This window comes from Tachysurus vachellii, chromosome 17 (assembly GCF_030014155.1).
Source record: "Tachysurus vachellii isolate PV-2020 chromosome 17, HZAU_Pvac_v1, whole genome shotgun sequence".
In the NCBI taxonomy this organism is placed as follows: domain Eukaryota; kingdom Metazoa; phylum Chordata; class Actinopteri; order Siluriformes; family Bagridae; genus Tachysurus; species Tachysurus vachellii.
Window position 1 is genome coordinate 11,498,915 of NC_083476.1, and position 24,351 is coordinate 11,523,265.

General features: G+C 37.6%; 2 protein-coding genes across 4 annotated transcripts in view; one reads left to right on the plus strand and one right to left on the minus strand.

Moving 5' to 3' along the window:
- Window positions 1-620: 620 nt before the first annotated feature.
- zgc:86764 (uncharacterized protein LOC797431 homolog) lies at window positions 621-13,490 on the plus strand. 2 transcript variants are annotated; one of them, XM_060891262.1, is made up of 14 exons: window positions 621-771; window positions 4,207-4,339; window positions 4,420-4,542; window positions 5,224-5,457; window positions 7,355-7,525; window positions 7,915-8,064; window positions 8,474-8,624; window positions 8,743-8,879; window positions 8,986-9,081; window positions 10,504-10,650; window positions 10,734-10,829; window positions 10,913-11,020; window positions 12,138-12,239; window positions 13,048-13,490. In XM_060891262.1, the coding sequence occupies exons 1-14, from the start codon at window positions 752-754 to the stop codon at window positions 13,111-13,113; spliced, it is 1,734 nt and encodes a 577-aa protein (XP_060747245.1). In that variant the 5' UTR covers window positions 621-751; the 3' UTR covers window positions 13,114-13,490. The 2 variants fall into 2 exon arrangements, with proteins under 2 accessions (XP_060747245.1, XP_060747246.1); XM_060891263.1 differs by having other exon boundaries at window positions 12,141-12,239.
- Window positions 13,491-13,895: 405 nt separating this feature from the next.
- Window positions 13,896-24,351, minus strand: part of si:dkey-247m21.3 (5-hydroxytryptamine receptor 4) — a 45,179-nt gene continuing 34,723 nt past the window's right edge. Inside the window, exons 7-8 of one of the 2 annotated variants that reach the window (XR_009649788.1) lie at window positions 14,986-15,710; window positions 13,896-14,850 (exon numbers count right to left, since the gene is read on the minus strand). Coding sequence is in view for 1 of the 2 variants with exons in the window: in XM_060891264.1 (XP_060747247.1) it covers window positions 15,617-15,710 (94 nt within the window). In the remaining variant the exon portion in view is untranslated. Of the gene's footprint in view, window positions 15,711-24,351 lie in introns of both variants that reach the window. The other variant, XM_060891264.1, reaches the window with a different exon arrangement.

Sequence of the window (24,351 nt, forward strand, 5' to 3'; positions counted from 1 at the left end):
AGAAGGGTATAGACTGCGAACACACATGGTGTTGGCTTTACAGAACTGATTAAATGGTACGACATTTAGTTTAAATATTTTAAAACCTTACAAGGTCAAAAAGCTAAAATGCCATAACGTGTTAATATGCTAAAACTTTAGAAACATTTAAAGTTTTAAAAGGTTAAAACCTTTTTATTAAATGATAATTTTAAAAAAAGCTATTGTGTTTAAACCTTAAGATTTAATAGTTATTAAAATGTAAGCTTAAGGGTAATTATTTGGTAATTGTGTTAGCATTTAGCTGTGGTAGTTGCTCTGTTGTCCAAGGTTGCTGGGTTGTTGCTTTGTTTTTAATTTTGTTATTATAATTACTAAAAATGAACATATACTTGGGTGAAACTGTAACTCAGAGCACAAGCATGCCTGGTAAAAAAAAAAAAAATGAACAAATGCTAATTCCAACCAACTACTAACAAACATAATAAGCTATGCGGTACAGTTACACAGATACACAGATAGTATACTGTACTAGCACACTATATTATAATCCATTTCAGACGCGGTCGTGATGTTTTTGACCGCTAGGCGGCAGTAATAAGACGCTTTGCTTCAGGAAGTCCTAAAAGATGAAGAAGACAGATTTCAACTCAATTCAAATTTGAACGCAGCGGAGCTGTTGTTTGTTCGCCTCGAGCGGGATATTTGATTATTCTCATTTAAGTACTTTCACTACTGTAATTACTTAGAGGTGGTGCACACCGAAAGGAAAATGATGGGGAGCAGAAGAAGGTCAGTTTTTCTGTTTATATAATAGAGATTTGTGTGATAATAACCTGGTTAACCACATTAATAATCCTGTAATCCTGTAATGAGGGTAAATAACAGACTGTCCTTTTTCCCCAAACCACTCATTTGTTTGGACCGAAGTGTTAGCTGTAATGCTAATGTAATGTTTATTTTAAACAGACTTTAACGGCTTTTTTTTTTTACTGTCAGATAATTTTTTCCCCTTCGACAGAATTGACCAAACAGATTTCTGCAGATGTTCCTGTTTCTGTTCCATTTGTCGTTCACGAGAATATACAGTATATCGTTATAGAAAACAAAGTAAGATTTTATTAAACAGTATAAAAATAGGCCAGGGCTCTCAAGATTTGAAGACAGGCAAGTGTGACCCAAGTTGTACCGCAATTTAACCGAATACAAAGTATTAGTTTAATTTCCATTCATTAATTTGTGTGTGTGTGTGTGTGTGTGTGTGTGTGTGTGTGTGAGAGAGAGAGAGAGAGAGAGATTATGACTGGTGTTGTTTATTTTAAGTGTTTGTTGCTTTTTGGACTCCTTTATCTTTTGTAATGTTGCTCCTATTTAAAACAGTTCGGCTCAAGCCCAGACATTTTTAGGGTCATGATTGTTTCGTTTTGAAAACCGACCATCGAAAATACCCTCGCTAATGAATGTTTTTTTTCATTGGTTGTTGCGTTAAATCTTACCCAGATAGTGCTATTTTCTGATTGGCTATTGTGTAGCCTCTATTTTTGATTGTCTGATAAGTGTCAGGCTCGACTAAGCGGTGCGGCATATTAAATATATGATTAATAGACAAAATGTTTTTCTGCTTGAGAAATACGATGTGTGGCGGGAGAGTGTGACAAAAGACCCAAATGAGTGACTGTCACTCTCAATGCGTGACACTTGACAGCCCTGATAGGCATTAGTTATGTTTACAAGCGCCCATTTCCCATGATTTCACTTCGACTGCAGATTCAAAAAGGTCTATGTACCATTAACATTAAACCAAACAGATTTCTGCAGATGTTCCTGTGTATATATATATATCTATATATACACACACACGCCAAACAAAACTCCTGCGCAAGCGCACTTCGCTCCTCAGGTGGTGGTGGGGGCGTTAGCGCATGCTTGCAATGTATCTGAGTTCTAGTGAGAAAATAGTCTGATCGTGTCAAGTCAAGACGCTTTTATTGTCATTTCATCCATATACAGCTGTTGTAGTACACGGTGACATGAGACAACGTTTCTGCAGGATCATGGTGTTACATAAAACATAGACAGGGCTATAAGGACTTAGTAAGTTAGTCCTAGATACATAAAGTGCATCTGTGTAAACTAGTGCAAACAGTGCAGGGCAAAAGACAAACAAGACAGTGCAGGGCAAAAGACAAACAAGACAGTGCAGGGCAAAAGACAAACAAGACAGTGCAGGGCAAAAGACAAACAAGACAGTGCAGGGCAAAAGACAAACAAGACAGTGCAGGGCAAAAGACAAACAAGACAGTGCAGGGCAAAAGACAAACAAGACAGTGCAGGGCAAAAGACAAACAAGACAGTGCAGGGCAAAAGACAAACAAGACAGTGCAGGGCAAAAGACAAACAAGACAGTGCAGGGCAAAAGACAAACAAGACAGTGCAGGGCAAAAGACAAACAAGACAGTGCAGGGCAAAAGACAAACAAGACAGTGCAGGGCAAACAAAAATGACAAGACAATACACAAAAACAGCACTGACCGGTGTGTAAATACTGTATGTTTAATCAACATTGCGTGTGCAGAAATACTGGAATGAACACAGTATTATAGCAGCAGTTACATGAGGTATTGTAAAGTATTGTTCAAAACAGCAGTTGACTGAGATGTGAGACAGCATGTGCAAAGAGCAAAAAACAGTGTGTAAAACAGCATGTAAACAGTTTGATGGATGTATATTGGAAGAGTGTGTATTTGGCGTAGGTCTGTGCAGTCCATACAGTTAATGTGTGTGTGTGTGTTGTGCTTAGTACAGAGACTTGTTTACATGTCTAATTTTGTCTTTGTTTTGTGGATTATTTCAGGTCTGCACCAACCCTTTTAATCTGATTTAAGTGTAATTCAAATCAAGCTCAATTTAAACCGCTCAAAGTGTTTCTAATCCAATATATGATGTTCTGTAATACACAAAACAAAACAGGAAAAATGTAAGCAAAAATAGTGATGATTTAATTTTATGTCTACAAGAACAGTTTAGTTTTAAATATTCAGTACACACTTAATGTTAAATCTTCTGTTTCCTCACTGTGTGTGTGGTTGTTTTTAATGCTAAAGTGTGTTTTGACAGTTTGTCACAATATACTGAGTGTGTGGAAAGTCAGGAAACAAAACGATTATGTTGAGCAAATTATGCAAAGACTCGAAGAGGTGGTTTTGTAAACACAGTGTATAAGGGTGAATGTGTAGAGCATGTGTTTAATATTATAAGTGTGATTAATGTGTTCTGTAGTATGTAGCTTTACTCTCATGGTACATGTTCTCATGTCCATGTGGGTTTCCTTTTGTCCCATGCAAGTAGGTTGATTGGCTAAGATAAATTGACCCAACTGACCCGTGTCTGTGTGTCTGTGTGTGTCTCTGTCTGCCTGCCTGCCTGTCTGTGTGCGTGGCTCTGCCTGCCTGCCTGTCTGTGTGCGTGGCTGTGGCTCTGCCTGCCTGCCTGTCTGTGTGCGTGGCTCTGCCTGCCTGTCTGTGTGCGTGGCTCTGCCTGCCTGTCTGTGTGCGTGCCTCTGCCTGCCTGTCTGTGTGCGTGCCTCTGCCTGCCTGTCTGTGTGCGTGCCTCTGCCTGCCTGCCTGTCTGTGTGCGTGCCTCTGCCTGCCTGCCTGTCTGTGTGCGTGGCTGTGCCTGCCTGCCTGCCTGTCTGTGTGCGTGGCTGTGCCTGCCTGCCTGTCTGTGTGCGTGCCTGTGTGCCTGCCTGTCTGTGTGCGTGCCTGTGTGCCTGCCTGTCTGTGTGCGTGCCTGTGTGCCTGCCTGTCTGTGTGCGTGCCTGTGTGCCTGCCTGTCTGTGTGCGTGCCTGTGTGCCTGCCTGTCTGTGTGTGTGTGCCTGTCTGTCTGTGTGTGCCTGTACGCACGTGGTGCAGGCACATAATAGCCTGAGACTGACTGGCATCCCAACCAGTATTTCTGCCTTTGGTTTCTCACACCCACCCTGACCTGATGTCAGATAGATTACTGAAAGTGTGTGAATAACTACTCAAATCGTCAGCAGCAGGAACACAAACATTTTAGATAAAAAGAAATAGTGGGGGTGCAAATTTTGTTAAACTTTTTTTGAATTTTTTATTTTGTTCAAACATTTGTGTTAAAATCATTCATGGTCGTGTATTACTTTTTGTTACTAAATGTTAGCAGTCATTTGCTAATCTTAAGGCACCCAAATTGATTTCACCCTACAGTCAAGCCTTGGCTTCTTCCCTCGTAACCGACATCAATCATGCCATGGCGAGGCTGGTGGACATCTGGGACAGTATTGGAATCATGGAGGACCAAAGGATTGAAAGGATGCAGACTGTTAAGAAATATATAGAGGTAAGATTAGGTGTTTGCTTTGCCCTGTGCTCTGTTATTATTTTGTATGTGTTTGTTAATTGTCTTCTTGTTACACAAAGGACCTTTTGAAGGACATGATCACTGAAGAGGAGTCACTGAGGCACCGCATCAAAACCAGCATCATTACGACTCAGAAGCAGTTGGAGACGCTGTCCCTCGAGTTGTCTTTGGAACCATATAAAGTAGGTTTGGTGGAATTATTAAAGTTGAAAGTCCATACAATATAAATCACCTGAAGTCACTTTGTACACTTACATCAATCATGAGTTATGATTTGTTGTTCTGATCAAAGGTGGCACATGATGTGCCTGTTATATCTCTGTAAACATTTCTAAGCAAAATATCAAATTTAATTAATTAAAAAAAAATATGTCAAGGCTTTAGAATTTGACAATGCATATATTTAAGTTTAATGTTTAAACATTTTTTAATTTATGGGATTTTTTTATTTTTATGGGGAGTCCGAAATTTTTTAAAACACACCGATTATTTATTAAAGCACATGGAGATGAACTGTTATAGGAGAATAATCTAATTGCAAATGCTTCCAGTAACCACATGAGAATTATGCAGTGTTTTTAATAGATTAATGATGAAAAAACAAATCCATCCGTACTAAAAAATGAAAGGGTCTGGTGTTCAGCAGAATCTCTCTCAACTCTAAATATCATGAGAGAATATCTTATAACAAATGTTTGGATAATTGTACACTTATCCAAATGTATATAACTTGACTAATCAGACTTTGACACCTCTGGTTTAGCGCTGGCTTGTTTATATGCCTTGTCCATAATAAGCATCAGAGGGTGTTTATAGTGAGCTTGACATTGGAATGGCATTCAATTCATGCTGTTTTTTTCCAGGTAGAGGAAGACCTGACAGTTCTTCAGCTGGAGAAGAACCTGCGCTGTCATCTGGAGGTCCTGCAGAAGGAAAAGAGCGAGCGTCTGAGGGAGCTAAGTGAGCTGACGCAGCAGGACGAGGAGCTGTGTGTGACACTGTGTTCTACTCCCTACTACATTCCCACTGGCAGTATGCCTTCTCAAACACAACTGCAGGAGCTCCGTGAGCACATCAAGAAGCTAAGCAAGGAAAAAGTAAACACTGTCACGTGCCTCTTTTTATTTCTGCTGAAATGCATTTAGCAATCTGGATCTGCCTCGTATCCACATCTTGCCTCATGTACAGTAGCTACTGCTGACGCTAACTAAGCACAGGCAAACCTTTCATTTTCAACCCATCAAATTAGCCACTTGCTTTTGTTTGAAAATCTTTTATTTTATTTATTTATTTTGTTATTTATTCATTTACTTTTGCAAAAAAAAAAAAAAATTCAAATGCGAATTTTATTTGTCACATATACAGTACGACATGTAGTGAAATGCTTTGTATGACTTTCCTAATAGAAAAAGCCCATAGTAGGGAAAATAGAATAAAGGAATAAAGTTAAGGCACAGTTGAATACAATATAGGAAGAAATAAATATGTATTTATGTGTATATCAAAGAAAGTATCAAAGTATTTCAGAAAAAATATAATAAAATATAATCAGACAAAATGTAATAAGAGAAAGAAAAATATATACAGAAACAGAGGTAATGTAATGCAGTGATGTGCATGAGTCCGGACATACAGTATATGGAAATATATAAATGTTAAATTGCAGGATGTGCATGTAGTCTAGCTATGGTAGTCCTTGTTGTGGCAGTCTTGAAAAGACCAGAAAGGGGTCCAGGCTCTAGGTGTTCACCAGGTTAGGGGCTCGAATGGCATGTGGGAAGAAGCTCCTCCTTATCCTCTCCGTGTTCACCTTCACAGGCTTCCCTGAACACAAGAGGGAAAAGAGTCCATTGTTTGGATGGCTGAGGTGTCTTAGTCCAACACCACATTACCAAGTTGACTGGTACACTCAGCTGAATGCACCACCCTCTGGAGAGCTCTTCTGTCCTGTCTGGTGCTAAATCCCAAACCAGACTGTGATGCTTCCCATCAGGATGCTCACAATAGTGTAGAAAGTTTAAAGTCCTTCAAGCGTCTGAGATGGTAGAGACGCTGCTGGGCCAAGACGTGTGATGTAAACACCTAGATACCTGAAAATCTCAACACTCTCCACTGGGCTACTGTTGATTGTGAGTGGCTGAGAGTTCCTCTCCTGCTTCGTGCTAAAGTCCACTATCAACTTCTTTGTCTTGCTGAGGTTCAGGAGGAGATTGCTCTCCTGACACCAAGTCTCCAGGTTTTTTTATCTGGAGATCAGGCCCACCACAACTGTGTTGTTAACAAACTTGATGGTGGTGGTGGAGTCAGATGTGGCCATGCAGTCATATGTGTACAGTCAGTACAGCAGGGGGCTTAGAACACAACCCTGGGGGCCCAGTGCTGAGCGTGAGTGAAAATGAGACATGTTTGCCCACCTGCACTGTTTGTGATCTGTTAGGTAGGAAGTTGGAGATCCATTTGATGAGCATTATACTTCTGTTGCCTCTCAAGTCTACAGGGAGAGATAGTAGGATGGCAAAGCAACCCTTTGCTGTAATCTGACTAGTCCTGGGTTCACTGGAGAAGTGCTATTTTTTTTTTTTTTTAGACTGGCAGTTAATCTTATAATGCTGTAGGCAGAAACATTAATTGCAAGACCTTTACAAAGTAAAAGATTCATGACCAGCTCCATTTATCTAAGCCATCTTTATCACTTTATCTTTATCACTTTAACTTACTCAACATTCATTTGACTTGAGTGTTGAGAGATTGAAGCTGGAGATTTGATTTATTTTTGTTCATTTATTTATTTATTTATTTTAAACAAAACTTGCTTCCCTTAACAATTTCCTTTAACACTGCCACTATGTACTAACACATGATTAGAGTTAATTGTACAATTTACTGACTTTTAATTGTACACTTTATCTGACCTTAGCTAATCATCACTCACTACAGGGTGCTGATTATTAATCAACAGCTGCCTCGCTGTTCCATCTGTTTTTTTGTTTGCAGGAGAGCAGGGTGAAGGTGTTTTCTGGGCTCCGGGAGGACATCCGAAGTCTGATGGAAGAGATGGGCCATGAGCCGGAAACTAGTCTGGAGCGAGATTCCGTCTGTTCCGACACGGACATCTTCCTGCTCACACACGAGAACATCAAAGCTCTCAAGCTGTTGCTCAGCCAGGTAGCTGTTCCAGAGTATTATACGTACTAGTGTAAAGGTATCATTTTAATGTATAAAGCATGGAGCTCCTGCTGTTACAAGATCAAATAGCAACGTGTTTTATGTTTGTTTTATTTTGCGTTTGAATTTACTGTGTGGGTGGAGCCCCGTGCGTGTGGGTGGAGCCCCGTGCGTGTGGGTGGAGCCCCGTGCGTGTGGGTGGAGCCCCGTGCGTGTGGGTGGAGCCCCGTGCGTGTGGGTGGAGCCCCGTGCGTGTGGGTGGAGCCCCGTGCGTGTGGGTGGAGCCCCGTGCATGTGGGTGATTACAATTTAAACCTGCAGCTTCTAGTTAAGAAAAACCAAATGACTTGAATCTAAAACAACCATGTGTTTCCATGTTTTGTGTCCAGCTGGAGATGAAGAAGGAATCTCTTATTTCATCCCGGGACAAACTTAAGGATCGTGCTACAAGCCTATGGAATCGCTTGAGCTGTCCGGACGAGGAGGCACAGGAATTCAAACAGGAGCCACTCGGCACTTTCTGTGATGACATCAGAAGGGTGAGTTTTTAGACCTGAAATCAAGACACCATACAAGAAATTTCAGAAGTCAGAACCCCAAATATTTTTTACAGGAAATTGGTTTATATGTAAAAAGAAAAATGTCTTTTAAGAACAGTGATCTTGTTTTTGTTGCTTAACAAGATCACAGATAAAATATTGCGCTTACAATTTAAAAAAATATAATATCAGTTATATTCTGTGTACTGTGCAGGTTGATTTTATTTTATTGCCACTATAATGTTTACACTATTAATACATCATCTTTCTCTACTGGATATATTTATCTATGCTAACGAATCTGCTTAAAATTGTGTTTATGCTTGGTTTTGTGAAGGAGATCTGTGTTCGGAGCAGTTTTCAAGTTTGGAGAGAAAACTGTGTGAAGTTGAATTGATTGTGTTTGCAGTGGCAGGGGGTGGTGGATCGTCTCGAGCTGCTCCAGAGGACCAAACTAGAGGAGGTGATCGATAAAGTACGACAAGAGCTGGTGGTCTTCTGGGACAAGTGCATGTTTGGTCCGGAACAGCGAGAGCCTTTTAATGTCCACTTCTGTGATGGTGAATACAATGTGTACTGGTGCTCCACTCTTTCCACCTGATACTGAATGCATCAAGGTCATGCTGTCATTGTCATGTACTGGATTGTGTATTTAACCTTATGTTTGCTGTCTTGCAGTTAATTACACGGAGGAGCTGCTCAGCCTGCATGACTCTGAGCTTCTGAAGGTGAAGCACTTTTATGAGGAATCGCGTTCATTACTGGAGATCATTGACAAATGGGAGAGGAACTGGGCTCTCTTCCAGGATTTCGAGGTGTGGGATTTCAGAATATGCCACTCAACAATCTGTGCATGATGTTTAAATACTGATGCTGGGGTTCAATCAGAGGATTGATGAATATATTCACTGTTTTATTCAGAGAAAGGCAGCAGATCCGAATCGCTTCTCCAACAGAGGAGGCGCTTTATTGAAGGAGAGCAAGGATAGAACTAAAGTGCAGAAGCTGCTCCCTAAGGTACAGAACCAACACCACTGCATATATATTTCATTACCTACAGTATCATATGTCTTCTTTAACGTAGCCAGACGTAACCAGAGCTTCAGACGGACGGGAGAAAGTCTGGACTCCATAGCAGCTTTTTAATGAATGCCCGATACAAGGCATTTGACATGCAAAGCAACCAATCACATTTATTTTTTCAGTGTCAGCATTACAGGCATTAAAATGTAAGGTCGATGTCCCTGCAAAAAAAAAACAAAAACAAAAAAAACAGCCAGACATGCAACCACAAATAATTTATTTAAGAAAGCAAATTACTGAGTCTGCAGTATAATGTGACCTTCACATTATTATCCAGAGTTCAGCTGATCCACAATGTTCTCAAGGTCACAGTAAACACTCCTCAGAGGAAAAGGAAGTCGAGAAGCAAAGCGTCACGACTGTTTTGTACTCAGGCTACACACGTCCATCAGAAATCCTGTGGAATCTAACTAATCAGATGACTACTTTTAGACTTCTGAAGAGTTTCCCATTTTGTGTGCCATATGCATCAAATGTTCATGCACCCTGTGGGTCCAGCGCCTGAGGCTGAGACTACGTACGTCCCACTTTGCTTGACCATGGTTATGTTTTACATAAGGATCACGTTCAGTTCTCCACCTGACGCACTTTTAGACTGCATGTTCTTGTCTTAAATTTCAGGCATAGAAAAGCACATTAAATAAATTAGACAGGTAATCAAGAGATAATTTACTGGCTAAAATGAGGCACTTCTTGCTTTTTTTTTTTTTTTTTTTTTTTTTTTTTAAATTTACTTTTTGCTCTATTTATATATTTATTTATGTATGTTTTTGATATTAACTTAAACTTCTTTTGCTGTTTTAAAATCAGCATTTCATTCACTCTAATGACCTTTATTTTGCATTAGTGTGATGATAATATAGTGATCTGTTAGCAGTTTGTTAATTCAGCAGGATTTCTTTCTTTTTAAATTGTTCTATTTGATCATTTATACTATTCATTTATTTATTTTACTTTAAATTATTTTAGACTGCAGCAGCTTAAATAAAATAATTGTATTTACATTTATGGCATTTGGCACACGCCCTTATCCAGAGAGACAGGGGCTCAGCAGCGGCAGCTTTGTGGCGAAAACATGACCTTCTGACTGCTATATTATTTATTTTAGCTAGGTAATCTATTTTACAGTTTGTAGCAGACCATATCCTGTTTAAAAATGGTCAAATATTTTCCCTCATGGCTGGCAATGGTCTTTTGAATCGTCTTAACTGTAATATGTCGTTGCTCTGTGCTACAGTTACAGCAGTTAAAGCTAGCAGTTACAGACCGAAGGAAATATAACTCTGCATTTTTCTATACATTATGTAATAAGATTGTCTGGAGAAAACATAAATGAATGTCTGTGTGCACATACAGCTCGAGGAAGATCTGAAATGCCGTGTGGAGGCTTGGGAAAAGAATCAAGGCTCACCGTTTCTGATGCGAGGACAGAAGGTGATGGAGTACATCGCTAAACGGTGGGAAGAGCATCGCTCACAGAAAGACAAAGAAAAGAACGATCGTGTAAGTGATTTGATCGGTCACACAGACTCTGATGTCTGTAGTAACTTTAACAACAAAGTGAGGGAACCTTCTCTGATTTCCAGATGTCTAAGAAAGCAGACGGCACTCAGTTTAAAACCCCGAGTAAGAGGCCCCACGGAGCAGCCAACAACAGCGTGACCCCCAGCAAGATACGGAAGGTGCTACAACCATCTGTTAGCATCATGCTGGCTTGTGTTTGGGGTTATTACTTAATCTGGTATCTCTTTCACTTCCTGTTAAGACTCCTAATCAGCCTTCGTTGCGCACCACAGCGATGAGCAGCAGCAGCACCAGCAGTGCGTCCAGCACGTTTTTGTGTGTATCCAGCAAGCCTCCGCTCTCAGCCAAGGTAAGTGTGTATTTAGGGATGTAATGATGTCATTACTGCTGCTGGTATCATCCCAGTGTCATGCTTATTTACTCAAAAACTGATGATTCCATGTAATATGTGTTGTAAGCCTAGTGTACGTTGTCACACAAATGAAAAGACAATTATGTGATTGTACACTATATAACTGCATGTGGACACCAGACTTCATCCAGCTCAGTGAAACCTTGTGTGTGTGTGTGTGTGTGTGTGTGTGTGTGTGTGTGTGTGTGTGTGTGTGTGTGTGTGTGTGTGTGTGTGTGTGTGTGTGTGTGTGTGTGTGTGTGTGTGTGTGTGTGTGTGTGTGTGTGTGTGTGTGTGTGTGTGTGTGTGTGTGTGTGTGTGTGTGTGTGTGTGTGTGTGTGTGTGTGTGTGTGTGTGTGTGTGTACATGGCTTTCTAATGACCATAAGCAACAAGTTTCAGTGAAACTCCTAAAAGCAAGTTTCCTTCCTCATCATTTTCCAGCAGTAATCTTTGTTTTAATGACACATCCAGTACACACAGCAAATGCTGGACACACAGTCCCAGAATGCAATTCAGTTCTATAATGTGTTGTGATGGTGTTGACGTTTGTTTTGGAGGCTGAATGTGAATGCAATCAGAAATGAACCCCAATATCAAAATGATCAGAATTACAGCAGATTTTTTCACAGATATGGGCCAAGATATGTGTCCGGTCATAAGGAGCTGTATTCAAGTTTCATACACGTAAATTGAATCTATCATAGAAAATAATGACACGTGTCAAGTAGTTTTTGTTTCAAACGGTGCTGATTTTCTCCTAGGTCGAGATCAGCTAGCAGTTGAATGGCATTGTGGGAAACCATTAAGTGTAAATTGACTTGAAGTGTGAGAGTATTCTGTGTTTTGATTATAAAAGGTATCATTTATTGCTCAGGAAAATCACATTTAATACTATGGTTCTAATGAAAGTGGTTCTGGGTGGCACTAGAGGGCGCCATTGCCTAAAAGTGAGAGCTTCATAACTGGTGCTTGTTTTAAATCTATTCTGCAATCAAGCACACACTCAATTGTGTTTTTATTCCACTGGTAAGAAGAGTTACATAAAGACTTTCCTCTTTCTTTCCCCACTTCAGCAGAGGCTTAAAACTTTTGAGGCAAGCTCAGCCCCTCGGACACCACTGCAGGAGTTCAACAGCGATAAGAAGCTCATCCCCATCACCTACTCTGACTTTACAGTGAGTAAAAAATACACTTTGATTACATTTTTAGCGTTCCTTTATATAGACAGTCGTAAAGCTAACAACAGATTAATAACAAACACCTGTAGAAAACACCAGTATGATTATCCAAAAAAAAATTCAAAAATTATTGTTGTAGATATTTTCATTTCATTTTCATTTAAATGAATTTTTGATGACAAAATCCTGCACTGTTATTGTTTATATCTATTTAAATGCACTTAATACCTATTTATTATCTTTTTTTTCCTTTTTAAATAATAGTTCAGGTTGTGTACAGACATAGGTAACCTTTAAAAAAGTTCTAAATATGACACAAATTTGTGTGTGAAAGCCAGAATAACAAACAGGGATGATGGGTTTCCACCTGAAAAAGGAAAACGCTGAGTGTTAAAAGCACCCTAAGTACCCTCTGGAAGTAATTAGACAGCAGGGTGTTTTTTTTTTTTTTGTTGTTGTTGTTTTAGTTGTTATTATTATTTCGTTTTATTATTATTTATTTTTTATTGCTGTTGTTGTTGCCACCAGCTCTGAGGCACAGAATGAGCTGTAATTTGAAGGTAGCTTTATCTCTATTGCGTGAGCCTTTTCCCCCTCTTGTCACACCCAGAAACCAGTCAGTTTCACTTCCAGCTTCTTTCCTTCAGTAAGTGAAAATATAGCTCAGTGGGATTCAAGGAAATGTTGAACTATTGACCAACTCTAGTATTTAGGGGGATGCTTGTTGTAGGGGAATGTTGTTTGTTTTTGTTTTTTTGGTCATGTTGTAATACTGCATCCTGTTGTTTTTTTTTTCTTCCCACAGAGTGAGTTATCGAGAAAGGCCGATCACGATGGTGTTCTGAACTCCACTGTTAAAGATGTGCTCTAACTTATCTTCAAAATGTGCAGCATTTCATTTTAGGTCTTTCATGGGCATCTGTTATATATTCGTTTTTATTTCCTAAGGCATTTATTTTTCTCAGGTAATATTTGTATTTACATTTGTACTGTTTTCAAGCTTCTTTTTTTAGCAGTGTTTTTAATTTTTTTTTCCTCCTGTATTTTTTTTGTATTTTATTTCCTCCTCCAGACATGTACGATCTCTTTTTATACAGACTTTACAGCATTATACAGCAATTCTATACATTGCATCTATTTCACATGCTTTTAAGCTGAGCACCTTAAAAGTACACATGTACATATTACAACTGTGTATTCTGTTTTCATAAAAACCAAATAAATATCGAAATTTGTGTCTTGACTTCACTGTGATCTGCATCTGTGATCTGCATTTAGACAAGGTGGATATACACTTGGATTTGGCAAAAAAAAAAAAAATCCTGAAAAGCACAAACATCATTCAAAAGCCTTTGTGTGTTTTAAACTTGCACTAGCTAACAGACCTCAGTTTCCACAACCCAAAGTTACTAAAGGGTTACGTTTGAATCATTGCCTCTCATTGCTTACTCTCTAGCATGCAACACAAAAGGAGAAATTGGGGCTGTTTTTTCCCCTTCCCTTGTCTCTGGATGGTTGAACAGTTGATTATTTTCTATGACTGTAATGCATATGTTTAGGTTAATGCACACATGTGAATACATTTGTTTCTATAGTAACAGTAATCATTCACCCATATACCTTGACAAAGAAAATTTTTAATCATGGAAGGAGTGTCCAGTCTCAGCTCTTTCCAACAGTCAGATGTCTTTAGACGTTTCAGGAGGCTGGGAGGCATCTTGGTATGACAAACTGTGCTGTGTATGTTTTAAATATAAAAAGAAAAAGGCATTACCTGTGAGAGGCTCTGTGTTGTTGAAATCTGTTCCACACTTGACTGGTTGCAGCTGAATGAAGCTGAAGGTGGAGATGTTTTTGGTTGCTTGTAGGTGCAGTCGCTCATCTTGTAATGTACTTTATGTTTTTGGCTGACTACTGAAAATATATTAACGTGTAATTGGCTGACGTATAAACACAGTGCTAGTGATTTGATTAGTGCATCATGAAGTGTATTAAGTAATTAAGCCAATTCCTCTAAATGTTCTTCCAGCAGTCCAGATTACACAACAGTAAAATAAATGACATGATATCAAACTATTGACTTATTTTCTGTAAAGAATGTGTATTGTAATTGAAACATTTTTTAATAGATACAATACTGAGGACAAGGTTTTTTTTTCTTTTTAAATAAACCACCTGTCCCATAGAAACAATTTAAACCATATTTCAGCACATAAAATCATATCAAAGAATACAAGAAGGTACAATAAGTCATGTCACATGGTGACAAATGGTGTTGCTCCTTATTTCTGAAGCCAAAACTGAACACAAAAATAAACAGAGCAATCCATAAAGAGAAGAGTCTTCCTCAGGCTGATATTCAGAATGTTGATGGAAAAATGGAGCTTTAACGAACAGATCATCCACAATTTAAAAGTACACATTTTTCCTCTTAAACCAAGACATGTTTGGTGTCTAAAATGTAATTTTGCACTGGAGCTAGAAGACGAAAGCTGCTTTCACACAAGGTGTGTTTTCTCAACCGCTGATGCTAGCTATGTATGGAAGAGTGTCGTCAAGGTTACAGTGTGCACACTGCATGAGCAGTGAAATTTTTTCAGCGCTTTTTCTGAAAAACAAAAAAAAAGAAAGCTATGTTTGAAAGCAGCCTGATGTAGCTGAAGGAAGCTCATTGATGAGTGTTTAGCATTGTACAAAATGCACTACTACTTTATCAACGTTATAGGAACAGAGCTGCTCTTACCAATCATACGGTATACATTAGTCGTCCAGTGTCAGAAACCACACAAAGTCTGTCTGAGACACTAATTAAGTGTTTGCACGATGCTCGTAATTGCGACACCCTTGAAGATCTGGCGGAAAACTAAAAAAGCAAACTTCAGACACTAAAAGGTCTGCGTTTGTGGTACGAGGAAAATTGTGTATATTTTTCTTTAAGTAATCACAGAGCAAGCTCCAAGGCTCATTCTGATACAGGACCATGAGAAATGCACTTGTAATCATTTCCCAGAAATTACAGCCTGACAGTGTCATTTCCATAGATGAGAAATCGAGAGGTCAGAGCTCCTCGAGCTCCTAGTTGCGATGACATTTGGGCAAAGGAGGTCAGCTTGCGATTTCTCTTTGTAGCGTCCGCTATTGTCTTTTTTTTTCGTGGCTAATCGTCTCTCATGTGTGCTGTTGTGCTTGGCTCATCTACTGTCACCTGAGCAAAGTCTCCAGGTTCTAGGTTTGTCACAAAAAGTACAAAATCCATGAGTATTAGAGCACTGGAGCATCTCTGACTTATTTGAAGAAGCCATGTCTTCTAAGTACGAGCTGATGCTGGTTTGTAGTAACAGGTTACTGCCATCTGTAGGTTTTTATTGTCTTTTTTAGAAAACGCCAGCAGAATCCAGAGATTCCTGTTCGCTGGAAAGGATTTGTTTGCCGTTGTCACTGTAGCTTCGGTTTGGAAGAAATGACAACCTGTGGAGGGACAACACTGATGTTAGTGCCAGCATTACAGGAATAAACATGTGTGTCTTCCAGCAGGATACACAACAATTATAGCACATTTATGAAAAGATTACGTACAATGAGGGTCTGTCTGCAGATTGCAGCCTATAATTTGAATTCAGTCACACCTTTAATTACTTTTATGATGCATTCAAAAGGTCAGATGGCTAACACATGCTAGCACTTCATATTTGTACCGTAATATTTTATATTTTTTCATATATTATGCTTTTATTCTTATTACTTTACTAGCTAACATAAGCAGTATATTATGAATAACCAAATTACTTTGTACTTTATATTATGAATAGCCAAAATCCTTTGAAATTGCAAATTCCTTTCAAAATCCTCTCAGCTATCACCTAGTAGTGCGCATTACACATATTTATAAATATGCCTTTAAAAAATTTCTCTCACTAGCTGGCTAGCATTAGTTGGAAAGATGAGATATGACATACAAATTTGTTTAGAAATCCCATAAATTAGCTGATGTTCTTATCAGCTTAAGTGCATTATGAACATTTAAGAATATGGCTCAAAAATTCTCTCTGAAATCATTCGTTAGCACATCTTAGTTAGATGACTACTGTTAGCAATGGATTTGACATATACAAATGATGACATTAAAATTCCCCCAGATATCCAGTCAAAATAGGTGGTCGGACATATTGAATATGTCTTAAGGGTAGCTCATGTTAGCTAGCTGTTTAGCATCAGTTGGATATATTGTGATCTAGACAGTATGACAATAACTTGGTGTTGTCAACTAGATAACAATAACAGTAAAGCTACTGAATATTAACATTCTCTGAAACATTCTCACTGAAATCCTGTCTGGTTAGCATAGTGGCTAAACAATGCTGCAGTTTTTAGCATTTATTAAAATAATTTAGAATTTCTGTTAGCATTCCTGACAAGGGCATATTAACTAAATGGGTAATATAATGGAAATTCCTTCTTCTTGTTTGGTCTGCAATCTGCGGCACAAAACCCGGTTGCTAATGACTGAACATTGAAAAAAAATAAAAACCTTAAATCATGCAGGAACAATAAATTCACCACAGCATTTTTTTCAGAAAGTACGGCATGACAGCACATGTATGAACGGAGGGGAACTTTGAAGGAACACAATTTCTCAGTTACCTACAGTTACATTCAAAGCTGTGCCACAGAATGGTCTTTTTCTGTCTCAGAATTCTTCACCTGCTACTGATACTGCATTGTGACTGAGAAACCTTCATTTAAGATCCCCAGAAGCATTACAAACACAGACACAATAAATTTAGCCACAACGTGGACAGAAATATCAGGAAATACCTATCATTATGGGCCTGCCCATTGAATCTGTGTGCCAGGAGCTCCGGCAGAACTGGAGACGGCACCTCGATAAAAGTGCTCCTGATAAGTACATGAAATATAGAAGGTAAGTCTGATTATTTTACCACCAAGGTGATCTCTGACCAAGACCTGGGCTTTACATACGGTGTGGTCTGAAGAAAAAAGTCTGAGACTGTACATACTGGTATTCTGTGGTTTGTCTTTTCATTTATAACTGGAAATAAACAGAATGTTTTAAAGAAATCATTAAAATTAAAGAAAAGCTTAAGATCAAATTATTAAATGTACATTTGCATCTTCATGTGTATGTCCTTCCTCTGAAGATGTCCATGCCAGCTTTAGCCAGGTCATCAGAGCAAAATCGAGACACACCAAATACTAAAAGATTTTCAAATTCATGTCAGTTTCATTAGTTGTCAGACCTTTGGCCTCTCAATGTTCTTGTATATACACCTAATGGTTTATGTTTATTATGTCCATGCACCATATCTCAAGTCACTCTATAGGTGTACATCAATGGAAACGATCCTGCATGGGACTACCAGTGACCTGGGTGGATTATTTTAGGTTTATAAAAATTTGTGTGGTAAATGTTTTGTACAAATGCTACCAACGTATATGGTTAAAAATATATGGTTTGTTTCCTACATTATAAATAATGCTTTTTAACTGCTCACAGATTCATTCACAGATTAAATTCATCTCTATCAGAATAAGGATGCATTGGCACTGTAGTCTTTTAGTCTGTTCAGCTCTCTTACCTCCTCATCTGTACACTCTGATCCAACACTCTTCACACATAATTGTGAGAAACCTTTCTTTCGAATGTTTATATATTAAGCTACTATGGAATACATGCACAGGTTTAATATAGAATAAAGTTTTAAAACAAGGTTAAGCTGTCTAGAAAAATAGGTATTTTATACAGAAATATATGTTGGTGATGCCACTGCTTCTTATACATAAATGTCTGAAGGTGAAGGTGAATAACAGATCCTCAGTTTGAGAGACACATTCATTTTTCTTCTTTTTACAACACTTGTATATAGTAGTTACTTGACAGCAGTGAGAGTTTGTGAAAACTACAGGCAAAACTGACAAGAGCCCTAGTGAAACAAGATCATTATATAGATCTTTTTACAGAGGGGAAATTAATTACAGTGAATTTTATGTGTAATAAAACCCACAACAACAGCATAACAGATCAGTCCCAGATAACACATGACTCAGATCCAAAAGCACTAAACACAGTTTATCCTTCTGCAGGAAATAAAAAGTTTTATGAAGGAAAGTTCACAGAACTGTTTTTTGCTTATACATACTTCACTTCCTGCCAGTAGAGGTGGGTGATATATAGCATGAAGCATCAATATATGTTATAAAAAAAAAAAAAAAAAAAAAAAACGTTAACGTTATAATAACGTTATTTAATGTCAATAAAAAACTGAAAAGGGGCTTTTTTTCAAATTAAAATTCACCTTTTGCAATTTAAAACAATAGAAAACTATAACATCATATCTGCATCCAAGGTTTGTAATTGTTATTCAAAATAATTAAAATGCTAAATAAATATAACCAACGAAATCTTAAAAAGTTGATAATTTATCAAGATATTGATTGTGTTAGTAGAAGATATTTACAATCTATCTTTGTTTCACGGCTCACAATATTGTGTAAAAATGTTTCTCAAGCTGGTGGAAGTGGACAGACTTTATTTGTGAGAAGAAACACTGACCCAAAAGAGCTGCCTAGCTAAATCTCTTCCTGAAATAAAAGCAGAAGAGGGTAGCATTAACCTATTCATGAATATACTACAGTGCACGTTACATCATGGCAAGTCATGTGGCCCTCTGTTCACACTAGAAAGCAGCAAAGCAACAGGTGATCTCTTACTTTCAGTGCATGAGTCTGATTTCAGGCACAAGTAACTAGTTTTTACTAGTTGTAAGAATTTTCTCATTTCTGCAAATTACTCAATTCAGTAAAGCGAGAAATCCAAACAACTGGTTTGATTTATTCATTGGGCCAATCGTATGGTGTGTTATCTAATGTTTGTTTGGTTCCCCGCTCCTAATTTAGTTCCTACTTGCAGTTTACTGTGTGGTACACAAAAATGAAATTAACCATGATTTCATCTTTTCTGTCATATGGAACCACTCATTAAATGTGTATAGACACATAGAAGAAATAAAGACTGGAAGAAGCAGCTAAGATCGTTGGTACAGCTTTTTTGTTTGTTTTCAAGTCAGAGATATGATATAAAAATGATTATATATGTATTAAGGTTATTATTGCATATTAAGAAAAACCTCAGAAGCCAAAGTAAATTTTAAACTATAGGACTGTAGATCATCTGTGAAAGAAAGAAGTTGGCTTTCTCAGAGCACCTCAGTTTCCCAACTCCAGCTGAAAGTAATCTTCACGTCATTTTTTTTGACTCCTTACATTTACTTGTCATAAGTAATCATACACAAAATGCACAAAATTCATGGCTGTTCAACTATGACTTGCAAATCTATAAACAGATTAATGCTTCAATTATAAAAGCGATTGTTACTTTTGAAAGCACTGCCAAAGCACATGATCACAATTCTTGTTCAAGATTTTTGACTGAAATGTCTCACTAGTGTAATGTTTTCAAATTGAAGCTACAGACTGTCAAACCTCTCTGGCCATGAAATGATGAGGTGTATAAACCCATAACGTGAGACATGTTACGGATTTCATAAAACTGCGATTTGTATGATTTCTTTAGACAGGAAATGGCCTCCATACTTTTCTTTTTTCTGAGCAGAGCTTAATACCCGCTGCTTAACTTTGGAGTTCCAGCAGAGTAAAAGCATTATGGTGGACTTAAATTTCATTCCTCAGTCTGGAACAAGGTTAAAAAAGTTAGATAATAAAAACAATGTCAATCATAGAGGAGGAGAATATGGGCCAGAAACTCTACAAATATCACAACGTCATTTAACACATTACACAGCTTTGGTATGATTAGCTTGAGAAAATTGTCCATTTACACTTCTTTTTCCACAAATCCACATTTCTAGTACATGAAAACAGGGGTCTTCATTTCTTCTTTGCTTTATCCCATGCAGAGCTAAATCTAGACTGAGGGTTTAAAGGATTGGCATATAATGTTTCAGGTGATTGACTTGGCTCCGGTTCAGTAGGGTATAACTGTGGAATTTTTAGCCTGTCTGCTACAGAAGCCAAGGAAGTTCATCATCATGTCCACATTTCTATTAAATGTGTTCCCTGCTCCGCCCTCCTTCGCCACCCCACTTTCTGTGCACACTGTCCAAGCCTATCAACATTTTCCTCAAACTTCTGCTTCAAGCTGTCGTTGTAACAAACACTCAGAGAAAATTCACAGGAATTTGACAGACTCACATGCTTCACAGTATGTTTACTATCCAAGAGGCCTTTCAGAAGTTCCATTCCAGATGCCTTGCCAAAGTCAAATATATGAGCTGTGTATCAACATTTTTTTTTATCCTCTCCAAAATGATCTCATGATGGAAGAGGAGTCTGAATCCTTTCCAATAAATTTTTTTCCAGGTTATTGAACTGTTTGCAACTTGAATCCAAATGTTTATTTCATCCAAAATAAAACTGTGATCGATCCTGGATGATAACGCATGAAGTTCCAAGAAATATGAATCTTATTATTGAACCTTTTAAAAAACACAGTTCTAAACAGAATTCATTTATAACTGGAAATCAAAAGGCATGTGAGCTTTGTCCAAAGGATTCCCTACACATGTTAGTTATAAAAAAAAAGTAATCGATTAAACCTTATGAAGTGTAGTTTTTGGCCCATTTGCCGAAAAACATAGCTTAGCTGTCAGAACTGAACAAATCTTTAAAGATCAAAGAGAAATGGCATGTTGGCTGGGAATAAAACACTTGCTGCAGGAGGTATTCTGTAATACAAACTCTTTATAGTAACAGTTTATCGTGCATATCTTCACTTACTGTAATAGTAGCACGAATAGCAGTGGAAAAATTCATTGGATATAGATTATTGCTTAAGCTGTCACAGTAGAAATGAAAAATGTTGGGGTTGCCCTCAGGTCAGTGAATATTTCAGGAAGGCATTTCAGGCTGATCACATGAACCTTTGCTATAATAAGACTTTGTCAGATAAGATCAGTGATCCAAGGCGGCTCTGCTCTCTCTTTTATGAGGTACATTATGCTGATCATGTTCAGTAATACTCCCCATACTGTATGTCCAAACAGATTCTCACGACACTCTGTGTTTTGAGATGCATTTACAAAAGAAAGACCACCTCTGACTCTGGCTTTCCATCCTGGCTAATATTTATCCAGCACCTCACCTAGAGCTCACGCTGATATTCTTTACTGCTGTGAATAACATCATCCTTAGACTACATTAGACACTAAATGAAATGCATTTGTATACAAGTCTAAATAGATAACACAATAAAATTCAACCCTCTTTGAAATGCTAATCGCAGTAATCCAGATTCACAGCTTTGTTCCATTTTACTATCCAACATCCTCGAACACAGCATCACTACATACACCGGGGTGGAACAAGTACAGCCAATGTACTGTGTTAAAATCTTACTAAATTGGAAATCTTACTAAAAATTGGAAGGAGAGGTGAGAATATTAATATGCATTAATATGCTACTATCCATAATATAATTTTTTTAATGAAATTAGTTTCTTAAAAAAGAATCATGTATGCTTATTTATGCTTGTATATATTTATATGTTTCAAATTAAAAGTCATTGTTGAAACATTATGAAGTATCAAGAAGTGTAATATATATATATTTGTTTGTTTGTTTAGTTTCTTTTATAATTGATTTTTTTTGCTATAAGTCTAAACCAATTAGGTGCAAAGATGTCAGCTAGTGATTGTGCTGTGTGTAAGCCAGCGAGGAGATTTGAATATGGACCTTCTGCTTTGAAATTAATTGGGCACATTGCAAATTTTCTTAATTAGCAGTTCCATTTCTATATCAGTTTTAGATGATATAGACTGTCCCCATGTAACTCCCAGTAAATTAGCTGTTACCATAGAAACAATAATATATTAGAATGAGATCTTTTATAAACCTGAGATGCATTATTGTAAGAACTGCTGAAGATAGAAAATTAATCAACACCTAGGGACAAATCAGAATGATAAGACACAATGACACTAAACGAATTTTCCTTGAACACTGTAACTGAACGTGTAAGGTTAACTGTCAGTGTTGCAGCTTTTCCCTTTTGTGTCCCTTTAGTTGTTACATATTTTAATGTCTTTCCTTAAATGTATTGTTTTTCTGATGAAAAAAATTGGAACAGTTATTAAAAGGCAAGGAAAGCTATCTATAAGCACACAAACACCATTTAAAAGTTCAAATAAGCCTAAAATTCCGTTTAGGCTTAAATAATGAATGCAATGGACTATATTTATTGCTTCACTTAAACCAAATAGCATATTGATTGAAATTAAAAGAGTCCACCATATGGAATAACAACTAAAAAAGCAACTTTAAAAGCTGGAGACACGTAATTGCTTCAGAGCAGAACTTGAATGCACCGCTAAGTCCACATCCTTCACTACTGAGTGGCCTTGGATCAATTAGCCTCCCCACAGGTACGGGCTCCGACAGAGATACAGAACCAATCAGCTGCCAACATCAGTACAGCCCTATGCTTTTAAAGCCATTAAGCTTAAGAGCTGCAGTTATTGTACACCGGTCTTTTAGCCTGTATATTACTGACACAAACAACACCGGTCATCTGCACTACATGTCATTTTCATGGTAAACAACATGTGCTTTACACTTAAACACAGCTGTTGTTGCTTTTTTTGGTAATGCCAGACAAACACTAACATCTTGTTGTTTTGCCATTTTATTTCTTTATAATGTTCCCAAGCAATCGGTTTGTAAATGCTCTTAGATTTTTAAGTAGGAAGATAAGGCCATTAATTAAAATAAATTAAAAAGATAAGGCCATTAATTAAAATAAATGCATATTATATATATATATATATATATAAATATATATATATATATATATATATATATATATATATATATATATATATATATATATATATATATATGTGTGTGTGTGTGTGTGTGTGTGTGTGTGTGTGTGTGTGTGTGTGTTTGTATCACATTTACTGGCATGACTCTACTAGATTCTATCTATAGATTTACCTGATTTACCTTCAAGATGTATCTGCTTTTAATAAATCACTCATTTTGAGGCACAATGTGGAGAGAATGATCGTTTTTCATGGAGACTTGTAGCTTTTTTCATGGAGACTTGCCATTCTGAAGGTTTTTGTTCTTTTGTCCATGACCTTAGTATTAGCAAAAAAAAGTATTAGCAAAGAAGAGATTATTTTCCTTTACCAGCATGTCACAAAATGTTTTCTTTTTCTCTAACACCACAAATATTTGCCAGAGATTACACTTTGTATTTATTTATCAACATTGCAGAATAATTTATTTCTTCATTCCCTGTATCAGTAAGTTACAGTTTACTGATAAAACACTGGCACTGGAGACTCCTTCCGTAAATGTTAAATAAACATCTCCATTATATTTATAATGAACCTGCGATTTGCACCTATGTTACTCTTGTTTGTTTGTACAGATCAGTCAGAATTGAGCATTCAACAGCACTGTGGTATAAAATCTAAAAAACTCCAGGTGTTTAAAAAACAAAGGTCAACATTTTATTGTAAATTTGGTTCCTGCACAAAGAAAAAGTTTTTTTTCTGCACTGCTAAAATTTTGCAATATTCTTTGGCAACCTGATCACACCAACACTCAGCCTGAAAAGGTTAGTAAACTTGTATATACCTGTAAAGAGAAGCCTCCAGTAAGCACCAAGTGCTCTTTGTGCACTCTAGCAGCTCTAATAAGGCACTCATGCATGAATATAATGACTGTTCCTGTTGACACGCTCTGTGCTGACCTTCATGCTGTTCTGCTTTATGGTGAGAGGGCTCTATATAGCACAACATAAAGGGCACACACAGTGTAGTGCGCAAAAAAAGAGTTAGACCTGATGTATTTTGTTGAGGGAATTCAACTGCTTGCACAAAAGATTACAAACAGCACTTATGGCTGGTAATTCAGGGCTGTTTCTAAAATTCAATACTGTCTGTAAATTTCACGATGGTAGACACATAGTAAATATTTAGTGCAGATACAATAATTACTCTTGTTTGGAATCCTTGACCTTCTGTCCTTTAATACATGACCCAGCAATCGATTAACTGCCACTAT